Source organism: Hylobates moloch, unplaced genomic scaffold (genome assembly GCF_009828535.3).
Source record: "Hylobates moloch isolate HMO894 unplaced genomic scaffold, HMol_V3 SCAFFOLD_6, whole genome shotgun sequence".
NCBI classification, from domain to species: Eukaryota; Metazoa; Chordata; class Mammalia; order Primates; family Hylobatidae; genus Hylobates; species Hylobates moloch.
Genome location: NW_026652281.1, coordinates 144,967,145 through 144,982,421, shown reverse-complemented (window position 1 = coordinate 144,982,421; position 15,277 = coordinate 144,967,145). Strand labels below are relative to the sequence as shown.

Sequence of the window (15,277 nt, the reverse complement as noted above, 5' to 3'; positions counted from 1 at the left end):
CCTTTATTGTATCATCTAATTATAGCTTAAAAAAATTTTTTTTAACAATTGTTGGCCGGGGGTGATGGCTCATACCTATAATCCTAGCACTTTGGGAGGCTGAGGCAGGTGGGTCATTTGAGGCCAGGAGTTCGAGACCAGCCTGGCCAACATGGTGAAACCCCATTTCTACTAAAAACACAAAAATTAGCCAAGTATGGTGGTGTGCACCTGTAATCCCAGCTACTAGGGAGGCTGAGGCATGAGAATCACTTGAACCTGGGAAGCGGAGGTTGCAATGAGCCAAGATCACGCCGCTGTACTCCAGCCTGGATCAGCAAGACTTTGTCTCAAAAAAAAAAAAAAAAGTAACGATTTTTATAAGCTGTTACATATTATGAGGGAGGTGCAAAAAAGGAATGAATGAATGAATGAATCTCATTTGTTTTATGATGCCAGATAAATTAGACAGGCAACTTATTGATCCTAGGCAACCCCAAAGCCTGCTGATTTTGGTATACTATTTTCATTTAGAATTAACTAAGGCATTGCTCTTTAAAAAGGGTTAGGGCACCCTTCATGTGCTCAGTTACAGACAGAGACTCTCTGACTGGGACAGCTCTTTTGCCACATAAGATCTACCAAGATGTCCTGGCTAGGGCATCTTGGTTACTACATTTCGTATGCATATAGTTTGATGCTACTAATGAGTGTTCAAAGCCCCTTTATTTAAACTTTAAAGAAAACTAAAATTCAATGTTTCACAGGTAGAGGAAAGCCAGTACTTTCAGAAGATAATGTGGTTGCCTGTATATTTTCTGCATCAGATGCTGAGAGCAAACTGTAAACCCTATTCTGATGTGGAAGGTAGTCTCATTCTTCCATCTGCAGGCGCCTCCATTATGCTGCTGCTGGGATCTAGATTTTTTTTCCAGATGAGTTATTTCATAGGATTTGAAATTATGCTTCTGTATACAAGAAACATCTTTGGAGTAACCTGCTCTGGCAGAAGGTCAGAACACAGAATGAGCCACTCGCTGGAGCTCAGCTATTTGAAAGAAAATGCTTAAGGGGAAGAGAAGCACCACTCCTGTAAACATCTCACTAACTGTACCTGGGTATCTGCTTGATTGGCATAGATAGAGGGTTAGAGCAATTTGACTCCAAAGGTGGCAAGGTTTTAGTACCATCCACTAAAGAATGCACTACTGTCATAGAAAATAATGACACTCAAGCCATAAAGGTGAAGCTTTGTTGTCGCTTTGAGGAGTTTTTCATGTTGGGGAAAAACATTTTAGTTCCTGTAGTTTATGTCCCGTTTGTTTCTAAAGAACAGGTGCTCCTTGGGCAGGAATTGTGTACTGTGACCCTCCTAATGATGGGCTTCACCAACATCAAATAATAACAGCAACTATAAGAGGAGAGTAGGAAATAACGTTTTACTATCGTGTACGGGCTGATGTGTTGGAAAGTGTTTTATTTCACCTAAGAAAGAGACAAAGACAAAAGTAGTACCAGATTCTCAGAACACAGGGTCATTGCCAAGAGATGAATTTAAAAAATTCTGTGTAATTAACCAACTAAACACAACACACCCAAACACATGGCCACTTTGTTTCTGCTGTGACATCTCCTGAAAAATTCAGCCGCTTTCATCAGACTCAATTCAAAACACTCAGACATAGCTCTGCACTTTGCATCTTCCATGTCAAACTCTATTTTCAATCCTTTATGTCAAATTTAAATTCATGGCAACTGCATTCACATCTTGATAGAATCCCCAATTTGCCCCGGACCTTAAACCCATTCTAAAAGAAACACACACGCACACACACACACAAACACAGACGTGAGCACACGCATACTCGAACTCGATTTGCTCTCATTTTAGCTAAGCCAGAGTCCAGAATTTCTAATGATTGCCTGTTGACCAGAGCTTTAACAAACTCTCTGATGATAAGTACCTGCTGAAAACAAGGGTATTGCACAATTGGGTCTTCACCCCCTCAGTTGAAGAAATCATATCAGCACAGCTCCTGTTTGGGATGAAAATGGACCCTTAAATTTTCTGTGGCATTTTCTCCTGTTACTGAAGCTTAAATTGCTATCAGTCTTAAGAGCTGAACAAATTGGTGTGAGTGATGAAAAATGGATAAGTTTGACTCTGAACACACAGATCTGTTGTGTCCACCAAAATGAGGTCTTGATTAGGCATAAAGCGGACATAAATACCCTATCAACAAGTTTCAATCTGATACACTGTCCAAAAGAAAGGAAATCACTCACTGCATTATTGCTAAGAAAACATTCCAGATGGCCTCAAGATATGAACTGACCTCTCTTATGGAAATCATCATTGCCTGAGTATCCATATATGCATAAAAGGATATAGTTTTTAAAAGCTCATTTTATCCCTAATAATTGTCTGTTTTTGAAAAGCTATCAGCAGATGCACCTCATTTCAAAAGCCTCTTGTCCTTCATAATACAATATTCATCACGATTACATAGTATGAAATAAAAAGCAGCAAAACATAAGTGAAGGTAGTTCAATTAAATGCAACATAATCTCTGCAGCAAAAAAAGGGCTCTGTAGCTAAAATCAGGTTCTGATGAAAGTAAAAAGGGAATATATTTCCACATATTTTTAATTATATAGAATTTCCTCAAACATGATTTTTCATAATATATTCCATTAAGTTAACATCATATTTGAAGAAAGAGCATTTTCCGATTTCATTTTAAGCCTGATTTTGAGCAATTACAGTGTCATTGTTCCGCGGTAGAAAGGTTGAATTCATTTACTGTGTGGTTATGCTAGTTATGATTGATGTCTCTTCTCCAAATGATAAACCAATCACCCCAATGATGTAATGTCATTTTAAGAGTGCCATAATCACATTTCTCTCAAACTAGAAGCTCTGATGAGTTCTAATAAAGATTTATGGTAGATTAAAGGCCTTCATAATATCAACAATGGATTGCTCATTTGATGAGAGATTTGATTAGGTAATTTTTTTTGAAAAAGAATATGAGTTTACTAAATATATCAGGCCTGGCTATGAAGAAGGGCATGGGCCATCCTAAGTAGCAGTCCATCATTCCATTTCCAGTATGAGTCATCTTAAATGTATTTGGGAGGTCCTTTCTAATTGTAGAGGTTGAGGCTAATGGTGGGTGGCATATACTCCTGGATGGAGCCTAAACACAATCTCATCAAGACCCACTCTCGGCATGGAAAACTCTGTATTGCTTTGGATGGGATATGCTAATTAACCTCATGAGTGGCCAGTTCAGAAGATGACTCCCAAGCCTTTAGGTCAGGAGTAATTAATTTTTGCAATTGTCTGTCCCTGGGCCACGGACAGTTAAACCCTAGTTATTGCCCATTCCTACGTTCAAATGTTCACAGGAACATAACACCAACAGGAGAAATCAAAATAAGGCATGATTATTGCTGGGCTCAGGGCAATTCCACCCAAGATTCAGAGATTGGGAGCCAAGACAGTGGCCACAAAATCTTCAAAAGTGGGACAGGACCTTGGGTCCAGTCTCTCTGTTCTGTGAATGAGAAAATCAAAATAGGAACTATGGATTTAGAGGCAGTATTTACCATAGTACCACACCATCAACTTGTTAAATTCAAGTGAGGTCACAAGTAAAGGGTTACAGGAGAGGTTACCTCCCCCCTCCAAACACATCAGACTTGGCAAGACATTCAGTATTGATGTCAATGGAACACATTGTAATTTCAAAATCATCTAAACAAGCAAGGAATAGAAGTTAAAAGCCAAAACAAACAAACAAACAACAACAACAAAACAAAAAACAAACCAGGGGATCTGAGATACACACAAGTTGGGCATGTGAGGGTGTCCAGGGTTACTCAGCTATGACCAGAACCATAGTAATAGAAAATTCAATATGCCGGTGTCTCTCTGCACTTCACCTTTGAGACCAGCATGCTCACACATGCAGCAATGGGCAAATGCCTTCCACTGAAGGAGGCCCAAATCCTGTTAAGATAAGCAAAACCTCTTAAGTAACTTCGACCTTCTACAAATGTATCTTGAAAATACCACGCCACGAAACGACAAATGCATTTCATCTTGATGCTCCCCACACCACCTTCCCCCAGCCCTTGTTTCAGCGTGGTCATTTTGCTGGAGAATCAAGAATGTCACTCACAAAACACCACACATTCAGACACCACAGAGTTTCCTTACCACTGCTGGAGGCTTGCTGGGGCCCTGAGCATGCTCTGAGCAGGTATGAATTGGGGGAGAATTCCTCATCAGGGTTGGTGTCCATGATTTGATGGGAGGTGTTGCTGTCTAGCAATGGCATCTGGCAGCTAACTGGTGGAGGATTATGGGAGCTAGGCAGCTGAGCAGATGGGAGGAGACTAGGCGAGGATGTAGGTGGAATGGGACGACCTGGGAAAGAGGACAGAGGGGTCAAAGGTCAGCAATGAGTGTCATGAGAGCATCCCAAGAAAGTTACATTGAAACCAGCTCAAAATATAAATATTAAAAAAAAGAAAGAAATGAAATGCTCCAGTTGTGCTTTTTTAAAACAGTGGTTTGATGTTTCTCCAAAATCTAAATTCATATTTTAGGTAGTTGCATATTTCAGAAAAAGGACATGAGCAGAAATATCCATGTACACAGCTGAAATGGAATCAGTCTAGAAACCATCCAGTTTCTTTTACCTCCTCTGCTACAGTCCTAATCTAAGTCCTCAATATCTCTCTCTGAGCTACCTCCTTGCTGGTCTCACTGCTTCCACTCTTGCCACATAATCCATCTACTCCCCATTGTCCTAGTCCTACCTCCACAGCAGCCAGAATGAAATTTTAAGGTGAGGAATCAGATTGTATCACTTGCCCGCTTAGCACCCTCCAATGACATCCCAGTGCTTGCAGAAAGAAACCCAAACTCCTTATGATGACCTATCTGTCTTGAGTACTCCAGCCCATAGCTGCCTCTCCCACCTCACTCTCATAGTAACACTTACGACTTTCCACGTGGCCCCTTATTCTCTAGCCAATATGGTGATCTTTATTTCTGTTGCTTGAACATGCCAAGCCATTCCACCTTCAGAGTCTTCACACTTCCTGTCCCCTCTATGCAGGACACCACCCCCAACCCCCAACCCCAGCACCTTGCCAACATTCACAATCTCACTTCTTCTCTTCAATCAACCCTTCCATGTTTGTCTTCTTGAAATTTGCCCATCTGCCTGCTTTTGGCAACTACTCTGCTTACATTTCTTCATAGCCCTTACTACTCTTTGAATGCAGGCATCTTGTTTATTTTATTCACCCCCTGCACCTCCAGTGTCTTCCTAAAGAATAGCATCTGCTGAATGAATGAACAAAAATAAGGTACTCTAAAACTAGACTCATTAGTTTGAGGTAGAAGTGGAAGAGTGATGGAAAGGGTGATGCATTGGCATCCCAAAGAGTTGGCCAATGTCCCCACCCTCTTCATTATGTGGTTTTTGGGACACCATGACTGTGGTTTTCAGACAAAGAAAAGCACAGACTCTCTAGCCTTGAGGAGGAGCAGCCAGTCCAGCAGAAGGTGCTCAGTGACATAGAGCTGCCCTTGGGTCAAGAAGTTCTCCTTCCACACAGAGGCTGCTGCATCCTCTCCTTCACATGGCAGGGAGCTCCTGGCAGCCAAATTGCTGGGCGAGGACAATCACCACCTATACTTTTGCCTGCTTCATCCTTCCATCATGGGGCCTTTGCAGTTGCTTCCCTGCTGGTTTGCTCATTTGGGAAGTTCAGGAAAATGAGCCAAGAGAAGCAGCCCATGGTTTATGTCCTAAATCTGGGGGTGTGGAAGGAAGGACAGAACATTGAGAAAGCAAACTTGAGGACCAGGTGAGTGTTGCAATGCAAGTAAGAAGTACCTGAGACAGAAGAAATGTGTGTTCCTGCTTTTAGATGTACTGCTGATGTAGAGACATCAGCAGACACCTCAAATGAATGTCCATTTTTATTGTCGCTTTTGTAATTGTATTTTCTGATTCATTATTCAGTGAATTTAATGCTATTTACGGGTTCATTTGGTTCAATAAAATGTATGTGCACTTTGCTAGACATTGAGGATACAAAAATAAATAAGACACCACCCTTGCCCTCAGAGAGCTTATAGTCTAGTGGGAGACAGACAGGCAAATATGTCATTTCAGTGCCACATGATAAAAAGCAGAATAGTGGCATGTAATGACATGGTGCTGTGGGGGCAGAGAAAAGGGACACTTGTTTCAGCCTGGCTAAGTAGGAGTGGGGGTTTAGAGTCAAATAAGGATTGCTGGGAAAGGTGATACCTGAGCAAACGTCCAAAGAGGAAGAAAGTGACTTCTGGTGAGAGATAACAGGATGAACAGCAGCAAAGGCATCAAACCATTGGCCCATTACCCTTTGAGGATGGGGGTGGCAGAGATAGGAGATGAGATACCCTTAAAGCTTAAATGTTAGGGGCTCCTGCACAGTAACAGAATAGAAATGGAGACAAATCTTTCCTGAAATTGATCAGTTGATAAATGGAGTTTGACTTGAAAAACCCCATTCATTCATGGCTGTTTGGGATTCATATAAGGCATGACTTTCTTGCTGGGTGTTCCGGAAAAGGTAGACTGAACACATTGGAGTTTCATCAGAAACAGTGCTAATGTTTAATCAATACCTCCCCCACCCCAGGTCTCCTTCTAACAAAAATAACTGTCATTATCATTAATAATTTAACTGCTGATGTTTCTTACACAATAACTATCTGCCAGTCACTGTGCTAGTTCCTTTATATGTATTATCTCATTTAATCCTCAAAACAATCCCTTGAGCTTAGAATTATTATACATTCCCATAAAATGAAATAACACATTCCCATTTTATACATGAGGAAACTGAGACACAGATAGGTTAAACTGCACAGATAGTTAAGCAGCAGAGGCCAGGATTCGAACTTGGGTTTAACTATTTCAAAGTTCACCCTCTAACCATTCTACATGACGCTTGCCCAAACAGCATGGTGAGAAAAAAAAGGGAAGAAGTGACATAAAAGAAGGAGAGTGATTTACAGCAGATCATGTTTCTGCGTTCCCATCTCCCAATCCCAAGGGACTCCAGATTTCAAATAAGAAACATTTCTTTGAATAACCATTTACAGCAGCTATCATCTGACAGAGTTCAAAGTTTTTATTGTAATTTTGTTATAAAGTTCAAAGTGGCTCCTTCATAGCAGTGTTACCCTCTGCCTTCTTCAAGGCTCCTGAGCTCAGAGGAATCCTGACCAAGGCACTGTGAAGTCGGTGTTGACGTCCACTTAGCAGCGAGGTTCTGGTAGGAACAGATTTTAACTCACAATCAATAGGCTTTAAAGTTTGTGTTATTGAGGCATATCTGAAACTGCATGTTGAAGAACAAGGATGGCTGGAAGCCAATTTTTAAATTCCTTTGAGTGACTGGGGTGGAACTGAAGTTCAAGTGCAATTTTCCAGGAGCCTGATATGATAGTTGCTGTGAAATCATTCTTTACATGAACTTTTTGAAATTTTGTTCAGCATGAATTCATTTCATATAGTACAGACAGAGCTGCTTTTTAATTTATACAAATACAGACAATAGAAGAGCAGTCATAACACAGTGAAAGCATTGGGGTTACTACAGTGTATTGAGAATACACATCATAGAATTGTCTGATTCCTGTTATTTTTCTGCCCACGTTAAGCTCATGTTTTGGGAGCTCCTTCAACTCTGCTTACTGGTACCTACCATTACTTGGGAAATTTCTCAGTCCCTAGATCTGCCCCCAGCAAATGGCATACTCTTTCTTTCCTTTCTTTCCTTCCCTTCCTTCCCTTCCCTTCCCTCCCTCCCTCCCTCCTTTCCTTCCTTCCTTCCTTCCTTCCTTCCTTCCTTCCTTCCTTCCTTCCTTCCTCCCTCCCTTCCTTCCTTCCTTCCTTCCTTCCTTCTCTTCCTCTCTTCCTCTCTCTCTTTCTCTCTTTCTTTCTCTCTTTCCTTTTCTTTCTTTTTTTCTTTTTTGACATGGTCTTGCCTGTTGCCCACGCTGGAGCGCAGTGGCGTGATCTCGGCTCACTGCAACATCCACCTCACCTCAGTCCCACAAGTAGCTGGGATTACAGATGCAAGCCACTATGCCTGGCTAATTTTTGTACAGAAGGAGTTTCACTATGTTGCCCAGGCTCGTCTCGAACTCCTGAACTCAAGCCTCCACCTGCCTCAGCCTCCCAAAGTGCTAGAATTACAGGAATGAACCACTATGCCAGCCCTGGTATGCTGTTTTCTGTTTGCTATGTCATTTGCTAATTTTGTTCACTTACGCTACATTTTCCCCCCTGACTATTCCAACTGACAGAGACCATCTGTACAGACACAAACAGGTTCCAAAGTACAGGGGAGAAAACTGAAACTTCTATAGGCTCACTTTATAAATTTTGATCTCTTACAGAAATGCTCAGTGTGGCATGGGCAGGTAACCAGGTGATAGGCATTCACCTGGTTCCCACTTTATGTACTACTGAAGCCCCTTGACTCTCCAACTATGTCGAAAGTTCCATTTTGAATGAGTATAGAGTCTCCAGCAAATGAACAGAAAACCAGGTTCAACTGACCTGTTAAAGAATGAAGGGAAACAGGCAAAGGCAGCAATATGTCTTTCATTAAACTCATATGGTCTTGTGTATGTGTGGGTGTGTGTGTACGTGTTTTTCAAGATCCCCATGTAAATCAAAGTCAAACTAATTATCTGTGTGATTGGATTAACCATGACCTTAAATATGGGGACTAATCCAACTTTTTCTAATTTATCTGTTTCCTAATGAATACAATTTAGTGATAGTTTGAACTCATGAATTTTTTTTTTTCCTGTTTAAAGTACTGATAGCCAGTTTTGTGCTAACTCTCATAGATTGGTAGTGGCTGTGTGGAATGCTGTGTTGAGAAGGACTGTGAGGAAGCCCTGGATTCGGTGGGAAACAGTGAAATAATCAATTAGAAATTTCATGGACATGGAGTGGGGAGAGGTAGCAGATCACAGTGCTTATCTGACAGCCATGCTCCAGGTCCTCACTCATCACCCATTTCAGTCATACCTGAAAACTTTATCCTACACAATCCGTGGTTGAAACCATAGTGCTCTAACTCCCATTGTCTTAATTACAGAACCGTTTTGCTCTTTAAGTTGATTTGGATCCTGACTTAGTTCCCCAAGACCAAAGGGCTACAATCTCCTCTCCATCCCCAAAGCAGTAAATATTATTAGTGAAATTGCTGCTCTGCCCAACCCTTTTTAATATATTCACTAATTTATGACAGAGGGCATGTTGCAGATCAATTCCCAAAATTCACTTAAACCAACGGGTTCCTAATGAGAACTCATGGACGCAGGAAGGGGAACATCACACTCCGGGGACTGTTGTGGGGTGGGGGGGGGGGGGGGGGGGAGGGACAGCATTAGGAGATATACCTAATGCTAAATGACGAGTTAATGGGTACAGCAAAACAACATGGCACATGGATACATATGTAACAAACCTGCACATTGTGCACATGTACCCTAAAACCTGTAGTATAATAAAAAAATAAATAAATAAAATAAAATAAAATAAAACAACGGGTTCTTTTTTATTCAACAGATTAACGGCAAGCAGATATTAGAATGTTCTGTGTAGGCAGTGCATAATTGGTTTATGTAGCGATGAGATGTCGGGATATTTGTTGAAGCAAAGAGACATGCTCAGATAACAGTAACAAAAAAAGTACTAGGAATAATTTTATTCAAAATAGTAAGTTCAATGACCTCATTACCACATATATATATATTATATATATATATAGATTTTGCTTTACTTCAAGAACTAAGTACTAAGTATTCTAATAATATATATACATATATACCTATATATTACTATATATAGGTATATATATACACATTCTTTTAACATTCACTACTTTTCTCTGAACTTAGTAAGATTGTCTTCCCCATTTACAGGTAAGGAAACTGAGGCTTAGTAGAAATGACTTTCCTAACATCATGCTGTTAGCAGGGAGCACAGCTGGGATTTGAACCCAAGTCATCTGACTCCAAAGCCCAAGCCTTGAGTAGTTCATTTTACTATGTTCCACATTAAACAAAAGTGCTAACAAATGAATAAGATGTGAATCCCAAACTCATGAGTCCTTTTCTGGAAGGCGCAATAGAAGTCATCCCAGAGGAGGTAATTAATCCTGGGCAGAAACAAGGTTCTTCCTGGAAATAACCATGGTGCCCCACTCACACAGAAAAAAATAATTTGTAAGGAGAGAAAAAAGAACTTGAGTCAAAACTTTAAAATCCTCTGTGACTTCAAGAACTTAGTAAAAACATGGCTTTTGTGTTAAAGTATTGCAAAAGGACTTACATTTAAGCACGAGGATTTAAACAGTTGTCCTAATGATATTTCCTAATATCTGCTATTTATTCAGATGCTTGACTAAAGTATCTACTTTTCTCTAACTCTTTGGGGTTTGTGAAGGCCCTATTTTTGAAGGGGTCAAAAAGCAAGAAAAATTTACATTATCTCCATGCAAATAAAAATATTTTTAATACCTGAGATATTGCTCTCCTTTTGTTTGCATTTAATGATTTTTTTTTTTAACGTGGTTCTCCTTGCCATTAAGACCATATGAATATTTTTCAGGAAAGTGCATCGGGTTTTTCAAGGTCTGCGTAGTTCTGCATGTGCAGCTTTCAGAGGGCTGTGTGACAAGATATTCTTCACCAAGGCTTCACCATGGGCTTTGAGGGAGCACTGGGGCATGGCAGCCAGACCTACGAGCGCAGAAGCTGCAAGGTGCCCTGATAACAATGCCGGCTAGACTCTCTGTCTCCAGCTCATCGCATTCACCACCACTGGAAAAGTGGGTTAAGCCAAGGCACATTTATCTGTTCAGCCTATTTGATGTGCTGAACACCAGCCTCAGTGATTTTGCTTATGCCCGTTCCACACTTATCTCCCACACTGTCAGTTGTTCAACAAGTATAGAGACTCTGGGACGTGAATAACATACCCAAAGGTAAGAATCACAATTTGAACCCAGGTTTGCATATTGCCATAAACTACAATGGGCTATTCCTTAACCTAGAGTCGCCTTACACTCAAATTCACCTATGAGTTGGTTTCATCAAGCAAACCCAACCCATTCTCATTTTCTACCCTGCTCCAAATAAAACTCTGGGCTCCAACAGATGTAATACCTAATTGTCTTTTACAAATGTTTATTTCTCCCTTCATACCTGCCTTATTTCTGTCTCTGTGCTGTGTAATTCATCCCCAACTTTGTAACCCATCCAGTTTTATCTTCCTCCAAAGCCCAAGGAGGGAATGGAGAGAACACAGATTTCAGAGTCCGGCAGACTGAGCCCTTCCACTTACTCTATTATTTGGGAGTTTGAACAACTCAGTTCACCTCTCTGAGCCTCTCTGATGATAGTAACACCTACTCTACATGTTGTTGTGAAGAGTGGAGATGTTATATGTACAGCCCATAGAACAGTGTTTGACAGACAGTAGGGACAAGAGACCCAGATGGAAATAATGAGACTTTTAGCTTACTGGTTCCAGTTGGTTTACAAGCACCTGCTGTGTATACATGACTGTACCATAGGTAGGGAGACTATAGTATCAATCATTATTGCAGAATGCAAAATAACCCCTAACGAATATAGCATCTGAATTTTTTTTTTTTTTTTTTTTTGAGACAGAATCTCACTCTCTGCCACTCAGGCTGAAGTGCAGTGGTGCAGTCTCGGCTACTGCAACCTCTGCCTCGTAAATTCAAGTGATTCTCATGCCTCAGCCTCCTGAGTAGCTGGGATTACAGGCACGCGCCATCACACCAGGCTAATATTTGTATTTTTAGTAGAGACGGGGTTTCACCATGTTGGCCAGGCTGGTCCAGAACTCCTGACCTCAGGTGATCTGCCCACCTCAGCCTCCCAAAGTGCCGGGATTACCGGTGTGAGCCACCGCACCCGGTCAGCATCTTAAAATTTAAATACAGATATATATTATATATTTATATTTTACTTCTAATATTTATATTTTATATTTATATCATATTATGTATTTATATAAATATATTAACCTACCTTCTATATTTCCGATAGCAGGCTGCTAATATTTAGTGCTAATGTTAGACTAGCTCAGTCATTCTCCACTGGGGCAATCCTGCTCACTAGGGGAAATTTGGCAATGTGTGGGAACTTTTTGGTTGGGGTGCTACTGGCATCTGGTGGGTAGGGACAGGGGTGCTGCTAAACATCCTATAATGCACAGGACAATTTCCCACAACAAAGAATTATCCAGCGGCAAATACTGATAGTATTGAGGTTGAGAAATCCTGTGTTACCACGTGTGATGGCTTTAGAAAGTATACTTTATGTTATGTGATCAATTTTTAAGTTGCTCTTTTTTCCAGTTTATAAGCATTGCACAGATATTAGAAGTAAAACATTTGATTCAGTCAGCCTTTTCCCCCTACCCAAGAAAACACCAAGAAAATAAACTTAACCTACCATTGGGGTATTTAAGTCAGAAAGAGGCAAAATTTCCTCAAAGCAAGTCTAATTGTCACTGGGGGAAGTTACAGCATGCTTTTCCCCAGAGGTGAGAGAGATCTGTTTGACAAGAGAGGGTTGGGCGGCGTTTATGGAGGCAGGAGATTCAGAGGAGAATGTGCCACCTCAGTTTTAGGTTATTTAACCTCACCTGAGGAATTTTCTTTATGACCTTTTATGTCTTCTCAATGAGGCGATATCAGCCTGACTGGGTTTGTTCTATTCCGCATCATCTCGCTTAAAGTTTTTATTTTTACAGTGGAAGACCTAATTGCCCTCTTCACTCACACTTCACTGAAACCACGAAAGCCCAGTTAAGCATTTTCTTGAAAACAAATCGTTTTCAGATGGCCCTGGCAAAACTATCCCAATTGTGAACAAGCTCTTATGCATAATTTATTGGAAGGGTGGCATGCTGTTGGACCTGCCCCAGTTAAAGGGCCTCTTGCAGGAGGAGCTCAAGCACCCTGTGCATTTGGGTGTCGTTTCTATATCTCACCAACAACATGCATGTTTATATATCACATCTTCCTGGCAGCACTGCACTTCAGAAGGTGTCAAATATAGATGAGGCTATAGATGGAGAGTAGCGTCTGTTTTTAAAATAATTTCTGTAATTTTCTAATGCTAGCTCTTTCATCTTCATGAGGTGAAATGCAGTGCTTCTTTGCAGCTTCCTCTTGCAAAGACACAAACCCACCCTACCTGCAGTGACACAACTGTTTTCCAAAACGCAATGGATCCTCAAATACCTTCTCACCAGATTTCTAATTGCTTGACACACGCAGCTTAATTACATCTCCCAGATCCTCTCAAAGGGAAAAACATTATTGTGCTGGTCATGTGTAGTTGTCCAGATTGACGCTGTCCAGCAGAACTTATTGTGATGATGGGCATGCTCTACATCCCTAGTGTTTAATACATGTGGCTACTGGACACTTGAAATGTGGCTAGTACAACTGAAAAACTGAATTTTTAATTGTATTAAGTTTTAGTGACATTTAGATAGCCACATCTGGCTGGTGGCTACCATGTTGGACAGCATAGTCTAGACTGTTGTTCTACCTTTCCAGTTACTGGTATCCTTCACTGTGTTCCTTCCCTTCATACAAAAGCTAACATTTTTCTGAATGCACACATTTGCTCAGGTCATGTTCCTTCTCTCAACTTTCCCAAGGCTTTCCATTGCCTATAGTATAGTTTAAACTCTAAGTTATCTTGTGCCAGACTCCCTCATTCCCTATGCTCTAAACACGCCGAAACAACCGTCCTTTTGAATATGAATCATTCCCTTCTCATATCTCTCCCCGTGCACGGAAGGTGCTCTCTTTGTTGGCAAATACTTTTTTTTTTTTGAGATGGAGTCTCACTGTGTCACCCAGGCTGGAGTGCAGTGGTGCCATCTTGGCTCACTGCAGCCTCCGCCTTGCGGGTTCAAGAGACTCTCCTGCCTCAGCCTCCTGAGTAGCTAGGATTATAGGCATGCACCACCACATCCAGCTAATTTTTGTATTTTAGTAGAGACGAAGTTTCACTATGTTGGCCAGGCTGGTCTCGAACTCCTGACCTCAGGTGATCCGCCTGCCTCGGTCTCCCAAAGTCCTGGGATTACAGGTGTGAGCCACCATGCCTGGCTGGCAAAGACCTTCTAGAGACCTTTTGAAGACCTTCTAAAGACTCATCTCAAGAACAACCTTCCTTAGAAGTCTTTTCTGATCACCTCACTCACTGGTACCCAGGACATACTTTCATCATTGCTTTTGTTACATGTTAGCATATGTATTTGCCTAAATGTCTGGCTGATTCATGAGACTATGAGTGACTTTGGGTAGAGATTGTACACTATACACATCTTTGTATCCTAGCACCCAGTACAGAGCCTGTACATAATAAATAGCACTATGATTGGCTGATTGTAACAATTTACTCCACCAGCATGTATGGATGTATATCAACTACCCATGGCATTCACTTCATTGTTGGCTGCTATGGCTGTTGTCTTAGGTTTTGGGTGTCTCACTCAGTGTGTAAGTATCTTGCTAAGAAGAGTTGATTCTGAATTTAAATGTATGTTTTTTCCCTTAACCAAGTGGTCTAGAATATTAAGCCACTACTTCACTGGGTGCTCCTTGGAGGAAAAACTGGCTGTTAGATTTATTAAGTGACAATGTGTCAGTCTCCAAGAGAAGCAAGGGATTTTCAGGCATGGTAGTGCGACCACATTTTTTGGTTAATTTTCAGACTTCAGAAGGCAACCGTTGTATAAAATTTGATTCCAGGCTGGGCATGGTGGCTCACGACTGTAATCCCAGCACTTCCGGAGGCCAAGGCAGGAGGATCACTTGAGTCTAGGAGTTTGAAACCGGCCTGGGCAACATGGCAAAATCCCATCTCTATAAAAAATGCAAAAATTAGCCAGGTTTGGTGGTGTGCGCCTGTGCTCCCAATTACTTGGGGGGCTGAAGTGGGAAGACTACTTGAGCCCAGGAGGTCGAGGCTGCAGTGAGCCCTGATTGTGCCACTCTGGCCTGGACTACAGAGCAAGACTCTACCAAAAAAAAAAAAAAAAAAAGATCGAGAGAGAGAGAGAAATTTGACTCCACTCTCCACTCTAATTATGAAAGCTTCTCACCTTCAGGAGCTACTTGGGAAATGTAACCCAAGACAATC

The 15,277-nt window shown here is 41.2% G+C and overlaps 1 protein-coding gene across 6 annotated transcripts in view; it reads right to left on the bottom strand.

The window, feature by feature from the left end:
* Positions 1-15,277, bottom strand: part of TENM2 (teneurin transmembrane protein 2) — a 1,386,931-nt gene that overhangs the window by 381,852 nt on the left and 989,802 nt on the right. For all 6 annotated transcript variants that reach the window (XM_032158572.2, XM_032158571.2, XM_058440114.1 and 3 more), the window contains one exon: positions 4,205-4,414. In XM_032158572.2, the coding sequence (XP_032014463.1) occupies positions 4,205-4,414 (210 nt within the window). The remainder of the gene's footprint in view (positions 1-4,204; positions 4,415-15,277) is intronic.